The sequence below is a fragment of the Sus scrofa genome, chromosome 5 (genome assembly GCF_000003025.6).
Source record: "Sus scrofa isolate TJ Tabasco breed Duroc chromosome 5, Sscrofa11.1, whole genome shotgun sequence".
Classification (NCBI taxonomy): Eukaryota; Metazoa; Chordata; class Mammalia; order Artiodactyla; family Suidae; genus Sus; species Sus scrofa.
This window is the reverse complement of record NC_010447.5, coordinates 4,039,692-4,053,966: the sequence shown is the minus strand read 5'-3', so window position 1 is coordinate 4,053,966 and position 14,275 is coordinate 4,039,692. Positions and strand designations below refer to the sequence as shown.

The 14,275-nt window shown below is 46.0% G+C and overlaps 1 protein-coding gene across 2 annotated transcripts in view; it reads right to left on the bottom strand.

The window, feature by feature from the left end:
* Positions 1 to 14,275, bottom strand: part of SMC1B (structural maintenance of chromosomes 1B) — a 91,051-nt gene that overhangs the window by 13,182 nt on the left and 63,594 nt on the right. For both annotated transcript variants that reach the window (XM_021091389.1, XM_021091388.1), the window contains 5 exons: positions 10,571 to 10,712; positions 9,645 to 9,790; positions 7,580 to 7,733; positions 2,754 to 2,852; positions 579 to 735 (listed from right to left, as the gene is read on the bottom strand). In XM_021091389.1, coding sequence (XP_020947048.1) covers positions 579 to 735; positions 2,754 to 2,852; positions 7,580 to 7,733; positions 9,645 to 9,790; positions 10,571 to 10,712 — 698 coding nt within the window. The remainder of the gene's footprint in view (positions 1 to 578; positions 736 to 2,753; positions 2,853 to 7,579; positions 7,734 to 9,644; positions 9,791 to 10,570; positions 10,713 to 14,275) is intronic.

Here is a 14,275-nt window from a genome sequence, read left to right as displayed (position 1 = left end):
GGAAGTTCCCAGGCTAGGGGTCAAATCAGAGGGCTGATTTTTAAATAATAACAAATTCCAACAGAGCATCTATATTTATGCCTCATATGCTAGTATGAAAATAACCAATACACTCATTTTTAAGTTAAAGCAGGGGAGAGTTCCCGTTGAGGCTCAGCAGTAAAGAACCCAACTAGTATCTATGAGGTTCAATCCCTGGCTTTGCTCAGTGGGTTAAGGATCTATCGTTGCTGTGAGCTGCGGTGTAGGTCATAGATGCAGCTTGGACCTGGCGTTGCTATGGCTCTGGCGTAGGAAGGCAGCTCCAATTGCACCCCTAGCCCAGGAACTTCCATATGCAAGAGGTGTTGTTCTTAAAACAAAACAAAACAACCTAAATAAATACATAAATTAAAGCACAACGCTTTTCAACAAGGGAGGAATTAGTGATTCACCCTTAAAAGTATGTTCTTACAAGACGACAGGAGAAATATGTAATAAAAACAAAGAGCAATGCAAGGGAGGATCACGGATGTTATAGAAATCAAAAGCCACAACAGTCGTGAGTGACCCTGTGAACAACTAAAGCCCAGTGTCACCGTCTGTGGACTCCTGAAGCTTGTCTCGCACAGCCTTCAGGTTCTCCAGGGCGCGCAGGTTTGGGGCCGCCGTCTTCAGCAGGATGTCTTCTTGGGATGCTACTTGTTGCAGCAGGAGTTTAAGGTGGGCCTCAACTTCCTTATCAGTTTGTAGAGCCTGTTATTGGCAGAGAAGAGTGGTGATCAACGCCCTTTAGATCCGAACTGCTGCGGTAACGAGGCACAAGGCCCTTCAGGGTCCGGTCTGTCTCACTCCCCCCACATTCACTCCTGCCCTCGCCTGCAGCCCTCTGAGTCGGAAACGCTGTCACGTCACACTATTTGCAGCTTCCTGAGTTGGCTGTGCTCTATCACAGCTCTGGTGTCATAGATGCCCCTCTCTCGGAACACGCTTCACCTTCATATTTATCTGGCTAAAGTAACGATTTGGAGTTCCTGTTGTGACTCAGTGCAAATGAAATCTGACTAGCATCCATGAGGACGCCGGTTTGATCCCTGGCCTTGCCCAGTGGGTTAAGAATCTGGTGTTGCCGTGAGCTGGGGTGTAGATCACAGACGTGGCATGGATCTGGTGTTGCTGTGGTGGTGGCTGTGGCATAGGCCAATGCCTACAGCTCTGATTTGACCCCTAGCCTGGGAACCTCCATGCCACAGGTGTGGCCCAAAAAGGACAAAAAAAAAAGTAACAATTCGTACATATATGTATATATATATCCACTTATTTGTTCATTATAATATACTGATCATCTGCTATGTATTAGACAGGATTCAGTGATGAAAACAGCTCTTTCTCTGCCCTTCCAGAGCTCACAGGGAGTCGTTTACCACAGTGTGAAACCCTCCACCAGGCAGGCACTGGTACGACAGGGACTCGGCCCTTCTGGAGGGTAACACTTACACTGAAACCTAGACAATGAACCCAACTTGAATGAGGAGAGAGGGGAAAAGTAACACAGGTATCACCTTCCAGGAAAACTTTCTTAACCGCCTAGAGGAAGTTAGTATCTGATAAAGGTGACATTTTAATTCACTGGGAAAAGAATTATTTGTAAAATGTTGAGTAAACTGGTTAACTTTTAAAACACAGATTACTTTTAAAATACTTTCAAAAAAACAGATTCTTACCTCATACCACATACAAAAATAAATTTCAGATGAATAGGCAAGTGAAAACAAAAGAAAATCATTAATAAGAAGAAAGTATAAGTATTTACTCAGTAATGTGGGGAAGGACTTTTTAAATACCAAAGCACTGAGTAGACTATAAAATAAAAAATGAGCTTTTTTCTGATTGCCCAAAGTACCACACATACAAAGACCCCAACAAATCTAACAAAATACATTAAAAGCATATGAAATGAAAAGACGTGGTGGACACTGCCCCTTGGCATCCGTTCTCCGCCTCTTCTAACGGAGCCCGTGTTTGACCACTTCTCCCTCATGGGTCGCAGGAACCCTGGTGGGTATAAAGCTAAGTCCACCCCACCCCCAAGAGTGATCGGTTGCGAATGAACATGTGACCCAGTTCAGGCCACGGCGATGAGGGGACAGCTGCCGGAGTTTTGTGGGAAGACCTTTCTTCAGTCTGGAGAACAGCACCGGTCCCGAAGGCAGTCTCCCTCTTCTCTGAGGGCTGTGGGTGTGAAGCGACTGGAGTCGTTTTGCCTCCTGAGAGCAGCCGCCTCAGAAGGAAGTTAAAACAGAAAGCTGCCCTGGGCTACAGGGCAACTGAGACACGCAGCTGCTAAACCAGACCATGGGACTGGATTCTGGCTCTGAGCTCTGCAGCCGTGGAGGATGTGTCCCCTCCTGAGGCTGCCACGCTGGGACACGGACAGGGCAATTTGGGATGCTGGAGTATGTTGGCTCTACTTTTGTCTATTTCAGGACGTCTCAAAGACTTTATTATTCTTGTAAATCTCTAAGAAGGGAACAGCCTTTCCAAAAACTGGGAGAAACTTTTCGTTTTGGCAGGACATTTCATGCTATTGGTGTTCTATAAAACACATGGTGAGAAATGCTGATATAAACCTATATATATAACATGTCTTTTAAAAAAATGAGGAATTCTACTTTTCTCCCTAAACTTATGCTTTATCATCTAAAAATTAGTCTGCATCTCTGAATATTCACTATTTCCACGAGTTAGTCATAAACAGAGCAAGCTTCCGTTACCCTTAAATCCTCTCGCAGCAGGCTGTAGTCCACCTCAATGGCTTCTTCCTGTTCATACACGTCGGTCGTTGCCTGGGTACTTTCTGCTTCAGCGCCCAACTGGAAAACAGACGGCGCCCTCTCTTTTTTCTCTGCAGTGGTGGTCGCCCGTCGCCATCCGTCCCGCCCTCCAGTCGACAGCTGACTGCCACTGCGCTCAGACTGACAGTGACAACCCTTACGCCGGCTTGTGAGGCCATGATAATCGGGCCTATGCGTCCCTCTAACTTCATTTTGTGAGCTCCCCAGTACCCACTCTGCTCCAGCCACACGGGTCTCCCTGATCAGACCGGGCGCATGTCCACCGAGGGGCTGGCACACTGCCCCCTGCCTGGACAACCTCCCCAGAGATGTCTGTATCTCATCATCCTTGACTCCTCTACTCGTCGGCTGCCTTCTCTCGGGACACCAATGGCCTCTGCCTCTAATGCTGCAAATTCCTCCACCAGGACTCTTTTGGGCCACCCCGCGGCACAGGGAGTTCCTGGGCCGGGGTCAGATCGGAGCTGACGTCACCTGAGCCGCAGCTGTGGCAACGCTGGCTACGTAACCCACTGCGCAGGGCTGGGAACCAAACCTGTGTCCTAGCGCTCCGGAAACGCGGCCGACCCCGCCGTGCACGGTGGGAACTCCCTGCCATTACTCTTTATTCCTGTTCCTGCATTAAGTTTTCTTTAGCCTGTGCTTCCACCAAACTCAGACTCTGTTCCCCACTTTGTTTCTGTGCCTCTCTCTCCTCCCCCCAGATGTCAAGGAAGGGATTTTTGGCAGTTGTATCCACTGCTGTATTCTCAGCGCCTCGGGCAGCATTCATCGCAGTTTCAGTATATATCATTCTCTGAGTGAAGAAACTAGGACAGGAGGAACACACACACGAGGACTTATTCAGCTATAGGCTGGCCTTTGGTGTAGCGCTGATACCAAGAACTGAGACTTAAAAAAAAAAGAACTGAGACTTGGAGTTCCCTTGTGGTGAGTAGCTTAGGGATCCACTGTTGTCACGGCATGGCTCTGGCTGCTGCTGTGGCTCAGGTCCTATCTTTGGACTAGAAACTGCTACATGCTGCAGGCATGGCCAAGAAACCCCAAAACCAAACAAACCGTCCCCGCCCCCAAACAACAAAACCTGAGACTTAGAAATTAAGAGAGAAAAAGCTCCTTTGTCACTCATGCCTTTCCAGATGTTCTCAGCTGAGGCAAACCCAATGAGACTACTTTTGGAAAAAGTCCTCATTTTATGCAACACATTTACACTAAAACTGTTCACAGAGAAAAGGAAACTGAATACAAAATTTGATACGGAATCCCTGAATCTCATGATTCCTACTTATGTGATTCTACATCATATCTTGCATTAAGCTGCTTCTTTTTTTCCCTTGTCTTTTTTTTAGGGCTGCACCCGTGGCATATGGAGTTTCCCAGGCTAGGGGTCTAATTGGAACTGTTGCTGACGGCCTGCACCACAGCCACAGCAATGCCAGATACGAGCCACGTCTGCGACCTACACCACAGCTCACAGCAACGCCGAATCCTTAACCCACGGAGCGAGGTCAGGGATCAAACCCGCAACCTCTCGGTTCCCAGTCGGATTCGTTTCCGCTGCGCCACGATGGGAACTCCTGCATTATGCTTCTGTATGAGTTATCTGATGCCTTGCTATTTAAGTGTGGTTGGGGCCTTACCTGGGAGCCATTAGAAATGCCATCTCTTAGGAAACAAGATCCCCAGACGCTTCACGTGTATAGCATGGTCTGGGAACCAGTAATCGGGCATAGGCTTCTCCACAACACGAGCTTCTTCCGTGAGAACCACGGCAGAGGCAGGAAACTGACCCTGTCTGAACACCTCCAATGGAAGGGAGATCTCAGGCTCTACCTTAACGATGGCTCTGAGACAATTACTCCTACAGCAACTGTTGTAAGACAGTTCTATCCAGTGGCCCTTGTCCGGCCCTCCGGAGAGAGACAATTTATACCCAACGCCTTCTCTGTTTTGGGCCTTACAGACCAACTCGTACGGCAGCCCCATTGCGTGGCTACTGCCAGATGTGCTTACAGAATTCCAACCAGAGGACTCGCCACGCAAGGCCCTCCCTCTGCGCAGTAGGAAGTGCTCCCTGGCAGAAGACAACTGGCTCTTCGCGCTTCATCCTCCAACCGCAGGAACCCCCTTGGGGCAGAACGAACACGTATGTCTTCTTCTATGACAGACCTTCTTCTACTGGAGGGAAACAACCATATCCCCCAAGCCGTCTCTCGCCAGCATGACATGATCTGGGCCTTTTCACTCGCCTGGACACTTGACTCAAAAAGCATCATGCTTTAGAAAGTGCGTGTAACACCCCATTGTGGCTTGAACAGCACAAGCGGAGTGGAACCACCACTTTGTCTTTTAAGATAATGATGCAGTATGAGAGTTCCTGTTGTGGCTCAGTGGTTAATGAATCCAACTAGGAACCATGAGGTTGTGGGTTCGATCCCTGGGCTCACTCGGTGGGTTAAGGATCCGGCGTTGCTGTGAGCTGTGGTGAGGGGGGGGGGGGGGGGGGGGGGGGTGGTAGGGTTGCAGACGCAGCTCGGATCCGGCATTGCTGTGAGCTATGGTGTAGGTTGCAGACGCAGCTCGGATCCTGCATTGCTGTGGCTGTGGTATAGGCCGGCGGCTACAGCTCTGATTAGACCCCCAGCCTGGGAACCTCCATGTGCTGTGGGTGCAGCCCTAGAAAAAGACCAAAAAAAAAAAAAAGATAATGATGCAGTATTAACCCAGCCTAAGGTCTTAATACCTGCTTTGAAATAGCCCACCATAAATATGAAAGCCATTCATGCTAATGAAGAAGTAAGTTCACACTCACAGTGGGCATGATGGAGAGTAATTCTGAAAGTTCACGTAACTGACAGATCAACAGGACCAAAGCAGCAGCATGAATTCTGACCAACAGTGTTTACTTGGAAGGTAGGCATTAAAATTGCTTCCTCCTCTGCACTATTCCTTCAACCTCTTCTAAACCACTCCCCCGCCTTGGGAGGGCCACACCTGCCCTATATGTAAGTGCCCTGGACTGCCTGTTGCCTTTTAAACAGACTTTCCAGGAGTTTCCGTCGTGGCGCAGCAGAAACGAATCCGACTAGGAACCATGAGGTTGCGGGTTCGATCCCTGGCCTCGCTCGGTTAAGATTCCGGCGTTGCTGTGGGCTGTGGTGTAGGTCTCAGACGCGGCTTGGATCTGGCATTGCTGTGGCTCTGGTGTAGGCCGGCAGCTGTAGCTCCGACTGGATCCCTACCCTGGGAAGCTCCATATGCCTCAGGTGCGGCCCTGAAAAGACAAAAGACAAAAAAACAAAACCAAACAAACAGACTTTCCATACCCTTTCTAACAGCGGGAGTACTGGTTTTCTACTCCACTTGGCTGCTGTTACAGAGCCCTCCCTTCCCTCGCTCTACACCCTTAAGAGTGGACATAGGGCCCAGCTAAGCCAATCAGGGTTCTTCCCCAGGAGTTTTCTGACAGCGGGCAAGGGAGAGGTGTCTTTTCCTTCTGGTCAAAGCCAGTGGTTACAGCTGCAGCCCCATGAGGAAAGCTCGAGCCAGAAAGAGTTCTTGACAATGTTCCAAGTCCTGGACTGACTCGTGTGTGAGATGCCTTCCTTCTGGCCCTATCCCTCTGCCTCCCTTTTCCACCTTTAAAGCCATCTAAGGGGGGAGCTGATGATACTTGTGGCCCAGAAAGGGTCCTTTCCTTTCCTTACCTTCTATCTGGAACGTGACCATGCTAAAACAGAGGAAGAAGGTTTTTTTGAGTATAATATCATATCCTAATATCATAGCATATCAGAGTCATGCTATGAGAAGTGGTCAATATCAGCAAGAGAAAAATTATTTACAGTTACTAAATACCAAAGAACCCACGGGTCGGAGGGCCTCTTCTGGAGAGGAAACTGCTGGAACTGCATGGCTTGCTGAGCAGGGGAAAGGGAGGCGGGATGTGGAAGGGAGACCACAAGAAGAGAGTCACCAAAGAGCTCAGCGATGACGTGGGAGGCAAAACAGCGATTTTCGCCAGCCTCTGGATTCGCTAACAGTGGTGTATTCCTCCTGAACCGTACAGTGGCGTCTGTCCTGACACGAGTGACAGCACTAAGGGTGTGCACCCTTCCAGCCGCCCTCAAGAGCACTGTGTAATGCGAATGGGGTGAGAAAGGAAGAAAAAAAAGGCAAACAGAGAAATGCCCACCGTTAGCAGTCTCTGGTTTCACCTTCTGATTCCCTGGTTGTCCATTCTTGCCTCCCCAGCATACTCACCACCTGGACAGACTCAGTGAGGCACGCTGCTGCTGAGAACCACCTCAAGTTGTGGGTGAAGGTGCAGAAAGACCCCTCCATGTACCATGGACACGGTTACAGGAGTACAGAGAACTGCTCCCGGCAGCAGGCCACTTGCACATGGCCTGAGGGTCACTGTGGCTAACACCGCCTCCCAGAGTGCCCCTAACTCCAAGAGCCTTGATTCTCTGATTCCTCTTGGGTATCTACATACAAGTGACAAACTCTCTGGTCCCTGCTGTGGAGCTAAAGCACACGGATTAGCAAGAGAAATAAGAGAAATGCACAAAACGCCCAGTCCTCTGAAAGGAGGATTGTTTTACTCGTCTTCCTCCACGAGGTGTCTTTCCTGCCCCTAAGGGGGCTTTAGAACAAGAGGAGGAATCTGTATAGCTGGGACCCCACTAAGCAGCCGGAGGTATTACATACAACTGCATGTATTTTAAAATCATTTGCTAGCATACCTCCACTTCAATGATGTCTTCCAATGACCCCGACAAAAGAATTATTTCAATGTCTTGAACTTTGCAATCCAGCAACATGTTATGTTTCTCTAACCGTTTCTGTTCGAGAGAAGTCTGAATGGCTAGAGCTTCTTTTTGCAATTTTCCCACTTCCCTATAAATACAGATATAAAAAGGTGATTATATTTTACTAATTATATAAAGATGAACAAAGGAAGAAAAACATGTTATAAGCTTACATTTAAAAAGATTACTTTAGGAGTTTCCATTGTGGATTAGAGGGGATGGAATATAGTGTCTGTGAGGATGAGGGTTTGATCCCTGGCCTCACTCAGTGGGTTAGGGATCTGGTGTTGCCATAAGCTGCAGCATAGGTCACAGATACAGCTCAGATCTGGCATTACTGTGGCTGTGGCGTAGGCCTGCAGCTGCAACTCTAATTTGACCCCTAGCCCAGGAACTTCCATATGCCACAGGTGTGGCCCTGAAAAAAAAGAAAAAAAAAAAAAAAGAAAAGAAAAATTTTTTTCCCTATGAGTGCCATAAATTCCAGAGTTACCTCATGGATGCTTGTAATTTAAACCTTAACACTTCAGACAAAGGCCATGAATATAATTATTTAATCCAAGGGAGCATTTTTAATAATAAACATCATTACTTTAATTACATTAGCAATAATACAGTGCTTTCCCAGTTAACTTTTTTTTTTTGCTTTTTAGGGCCACATGTGCAGCACATGGAAGTTCCCTGGCTAGGGGTTGAATAGAAGCTACAGCTGCTGGTCTACACCACAGCCACAGCCACACCAGATTTGAGCCGCATCTGTGACCTACACCACAGCTCATGGCAACGCCTGATCCTTAACCCACTGAGCAAGGCCAGGATTGAACCCTTGTCCTCATGGATAGTAGCTGGGTTCATTATTGCTGAGTGACAACCGGAACTCTAAATGCCTTCTAATCCCTTCTTAATGAGGGCTTGGATGTTTTACCTGTAGAAACAAAGTGAGAAGCAGAACTAAAAATAAAACAAATTAAGAATTAAACAGTTTTAAAGAATATGATGACAAACAGGAGATGTGGTTCTGTTTAAAGCACATAAGAGTAAAAAAGACATCAAGAGTAAACAAACTTGGAGTTCCTGTCATGGCGCAGCAAAAACAAATCTGACTAGGAAGCATGAGGTTGTGGATTCGATTCCTGGCCTTGCTCAGTGGGTTAAGGATCAGGCGTTGCTGTGGCTGTGGCGTAGGCCATGGGTTGTAGCTCTGATTTGACCCCTAGCCTGGGAACCTCCATATGCCTTGGGTTTGGCCCTAAAAAAAAAAAAAAAAAAAAAAAAGAAAAAAGAGTAAACAAACTTATTTCCACTTAAAAATTGCAGACGAAGAATTTTCTGGCAGTATCATGAAACCCTGGGATCTCTCAACAGTGAGGAAAATTGTGATACGCCCAGAGGCTGAGCAAAGCAGAGCTCGTGTCATCTGATCACTTGTGGTTGCGTCAGCCACACAGGGAAGTAGATGTCACCGTGGCGCAAAAGCCAGCTGACTCGTCATCACTGCACGGTGATCACGGGCCAGATCCGGTTCCAAGTGCCAAACGGTCACTCATCTAATCCTTACCCCACGAGGTGGGCACTATGATTGTGCCCATCTTCCTGGTAAGGCAAGGAAGGCACGGTATGTAAGCAGCAGCAGGGCCGGGACACGGAGCCACGCTGCATGGCTCCAGATTTTTAGCCTCACTCGCTATGGTTTGTCACATGAACAGACTAGCGGACCGAGACACCTCAACAGGAAGGTACTGGTGCTGTCAAGGGGGATTTAGGGAAGGAACTCTTTACCCAGGTCCGTGTTCTCACCTACCGAAGAGAACTGTTCACTCTAAACAACTAACCACTTCTCTCGGTTCCCCCCAGATGAGAATGCTCGATAGGTGTGATGTGGGACCAAAAGCAACAAAGGGGACATACTCAAACAAACTTCCTGTAATAAATTTCAAATTGATGGCAAACATCTTGAAAACTGGTCATGGTCTTGCAAACTGATAAGCTTCTTAATTACCTATCAACAGCCAAAAACTTCTTCCGTTCCTCTTCAGTTTGAGCTTGGACTTTCTCAATGTTGGAATTCTGAGTGACAAATACGTCCTTAAGTCGCTGCCGTTTCTCCGTGAGTTCATCCACAATTTTCAGACAATTTTCTTCTGTCTGAATGGAGATGATTTATACTGTGAATTTACCATCTTTTACAATAATAAGGTCAGTAGATCCTCTTAGTATTAATAGAGCCAAACCAGTCACTCTGAGCTCCACTTCTATCCTGCAAGCTGGCTGAACCAGTCGTAAAAGGGGGCCCGCTCTTGTTTATACTTCCGGGTAATCATGACCTCCCTTTCTCTTTCTGAGCTTGCTACCACCTGGCTTCCGTGCCCACTGTCCAGTGACGACACTCGTGCTGCCATGACCTCGTGATTGGCAGTTGCAGACATTTCCCAAACCATCTGACAACCTCCCTGTCTGCCTCCTTCCTCACACTCTGGGGCTTCCGGAACCCCCCCCCCAAACTCTGTCCATAACCTACGTAACCTTCCAGAATTTCATCCTGGTCCGCTGTTCTTCACTGCCCACCTCTCTGCCTGCGTCTCGCCTGGGCACGTCCGGATTCAGTGTATTCCCAGAAACCACCCCAGACTTCTCCTGCTGTCTACGTACGCTCTACCCACCTGCTAGACATGGCAGTCTGGATGTCACACATCCAGGCCCAGAATTTTCTCTCCTTAATCTCTACCACTCGCCCAAGTCAGAGTTCAGGATGCCTCCAGGGCACAGCCCTTTCAATATCTAATAACTCCTGAAACTGTGTGGATTTTATTACAAGCATTTCTCAAGTCTGCACCCATGCCCCTTCATATCGCTGTTAGAACATCATCAGAACAAACGGTTATTCGCTGGAGGCCATCATTTCAATGAGACTCCATCAATAATTACCTTCTTTAGGTTATCAATGTCTTCTCTACCTTTCTGGACAGTTTCTTTTAATGTGTTAATCCTATTCAGTTTCTTCTTCAGCTGATTGCGACTATATTCAAGTTGAATATTTAGCCGAGTTTTTTGTTTCTCAAATTCTAATCTAATATAATAAAGTCAAGCATTACAACTGGTAAATAGAGTTCTTCAATTCTTTCTTAAACTCTTTTTTCCTTTTATTATGGAAAATCAATACAAATATAAAAGTGGAAGACACACTATAATGAATCCCCATATAGCCATTACCCACCTCGAATAGGTACCAATTCATGGTCAATCTCGTTTCATCTATAATCCTGCTCATCACTCCTTCCCACTGCTGGATTATCTGAAGCAAATTCAGACATCCGTCTGCAATTTTTTTCTTTTTGGCCACACCCACGGCACACGGAAGCTCCTGGGCCAGAGCTCAAACCTGTGCATCCTGAGCCACAGCAGTGATGTCAGACCTTAACCTGTAACTATTTTAATAAAAGTGGCTTTTTTTTTTCTTGTCTTCTTAGGGTTGCACCCATGTCATATAGAGGTTCCCAGGCTAGGGGTCGAATCAGAGCTGTATCCGCCACCTACAACCGCAGCCACAGCATCGCCAGATCTGAGCCACATCTGCAACCTACACCACAGCTCATGGCAACGCTGGATCCTTAACCCACTGAGTGAGGCCAAGGATCAAACCTGTGTCTTCATGGATGCTAGTCAGATTCGTTTCCACTGAGCCACAATGGGAACTCCAAAAGCAAAGTGACTTTAATATATAACCATAAACTTTTATAAAAAGAAATCTTAATAATTCTCTAATATAAAATTTGCCAGTTTCCTAAGTCTCATTAATTAAAAAAAAACTGGTTTGTTTGAATCAGGAGCATATGGTGTATATGAATATGTTTCTTAAATCTTTTATAAGCTATAGATTCCCTTAACTTTTTTTTTTTTTTTTTTTTTTTGTCTTTTGTCTTTTTATGGCCATACCCACAGCATATTCCCAGGCTAAGGGCTGAATTGGAGCTACAGCTGCCAGCGTGCGCCAGAGCCACAGCAACACCAGATTCGAGCTGCATCTATGACCTATACCACAGCTCACAGCAATGCTTAACCTACTGAGTGAGGCCAGGTTCCTAGTCAGATTCGTTTCCACTGTGCCAAGACAGGAACTCCCTCTCTCTCTCTTTTTTTTGGGGGGGAGGGGTCCTTAACTTTTTCTTTAAGTTACAATTTACGTGTTTATTCTTATTCATTTATTTATTTTTGCTTTTTAGGGTCACACCTGTGGCATATGGAAGTTCCGAGGCTAGGGGTTGAATTGGAGCCGTAGCTACCAGCCTACACCACAGCCACAAATGGGACCTAATTAAACGTGGGATCTGAGCCGTGTCTGCGACCTACTCTGTAGCTCATGGCAACGACAGATCCTCAACCCACTGAGTGGGGCCAGGGATAGAACCTGCCTCCTCATGGATACTAGTGGGATTTGTTTCTGCTGTGTCACAACAGGAATTCCTATTCTTATTTATTTAGCCAATTAGTCTTTTCAAATAGCTATTCATTCACAAACTCCAAACTTGGGAATTGAAGATCTGGCTCCTTCCTGACGCACTTTTCCACTTTGCCAGCTTCAGGTGCTCCCCATTAAAAGTTACAGCATCAAAAGACACTCTTGGAGTTCCTGTCGTGGCGCAGCAGTTATTGAACCTGACTAGGAAGCATGAGGTTGCCGGTTCGATCCCTGACCTCGCTCAGTGGGTTAAGGATCCGGCATTGCCGTGAGCTGTGGTGTAGGTCGCAGATGTGGCCTGGATCCTGCGTTGCTGTGGCTGTGGTGTAGGCTGGCGGCTATAGCTCTGATTGGACCCGTAGCCTGGGAACCTCCATATGCTGCGGGTGCGGGCCTAAAAAGACCAAAAAAAAAAGACAGTCTCTTCAGTAGCAGTGCTGGGAAACTAGACAGCTCATGTAAAAGAGCGAACTTAGAACATTCTCTAACACCATATTCAAAAATAAGCTTGAAATAGATTAAAGACCCAAATGTCAGACCGGAAACCACAAAACTCCTAGAGGAAAACACAGACAGAACATTCTTTGACATAAACTGTAGCAGTATTTTTTTGGATCTATTCCTAAAGCAAAGGAAATAAAAGCAAAAACAGACAAATGGGAACTAATTAAACTTAAAAGCTTTTGCCCAGTAAAGGAAACAACTGACAAAAGGAGAAGACACTTTCCCGAAGAGAAAATATTTGCTAATTACATGACCCGTAAAGGGTTAATATCCAAAACATACAAATAGCTCATACAACTTAACATCAAACAAATATATCAATTAAAAAATAGGCAGGTCTGAACGTACATTTTTCTAAAGAGGAAATGTAGATGGCCAACAGACACATGGAAAAATGCTCAACACTGCTAATCAACAGGAACATACAAATCGAATCCACACTGAGCTATCACCTCACACCTGTCAGAATGGCCATCATTAAAGAGAACACACATAACAAATGCCGGCAAGGCCTCCCAAGACAACAGAAATAAAAGCAAAAATAAACCAATGGGACCTAATCAAACTGACAAGCTTTTGCACAGCAAAAGAAACCATTAAAAAAACTCAAAAAGACAAGCTACGGAACGAGAGAAAATAGTTTCAAATGATGTGACAAGGGCTTAATCTCTAAAATATACAAACAACTTAAACAACTCAACAGCAAAAAAAATCAACCCAAGTGAAAAATGGGCAAAAAACCTGAACAGACATTTCTCCAGTTATACAGATGGCCAACAAGCACATGAAAAAATGCTCAAGATCACTAATTATTACAGAAATGCAAAGCAAAACTACTGTGAGATACCACCTCACACCAGTCAGAACGGTCATCATCAACAAACCAACAAATAACAAATGCTAGAGAGGGTGTGGAGAAAAGGGAACCCTCTGGCACTGTTGGTGGGAATATAAATTGATACGACCAGTATGGAAGTACCTCATAAAACTGAATATAGAACTACCGAGAGTTCCCATCGTGGCTCAGTGGTTAATGAACCTGACTAGTAACCAAAAGATTGTGGGTTCAATCTCTGACCTCGCTCATTGGGTTAAGGATCTGGTGTTGCCATGAGCTGTGGTGTAGGTTGCAGACACGGCTTGGATCCCAAGTTGCTGTGGCTATGGCATAGGCTGGCAGCTACAGTTCTGATTCAACCCCTAGTCTGGGAACCTCCATATGCCACAGGTGTGGCCCTAAAAAGACAAAAAAAAAAAAAAAAAAGACAGAACTACCATATGATCCAGAATTCCACTCTTAGGCATAAATCTGGACAAAGCTTTTACTTAAAAAAAAATACATGCACCCCTATGCTCACTGCAGTATTATTTACAATAGCCAAGACGTGGAAACAACCTAAATGTCCATTAACAGATAAATAGATTAACTAGATGTGGTATATACACAAATGGAATACTACTCAGCCATAAAAAAGAACAAAATAATGCCATTTGCAGCAACATGGATGGAACTAGAGACTCTCATACTAAGTGAAGAAAGTCAGAAAGAGAAAGACAAATACCATGAGATATCACTTACATCTGGTATCTAATATATGGCACAAATGAAACTTTCCACAGAAAAAGAGACTGACAGGCATGGAGAATGGACTTGTGGTTGCCGAGGGGGA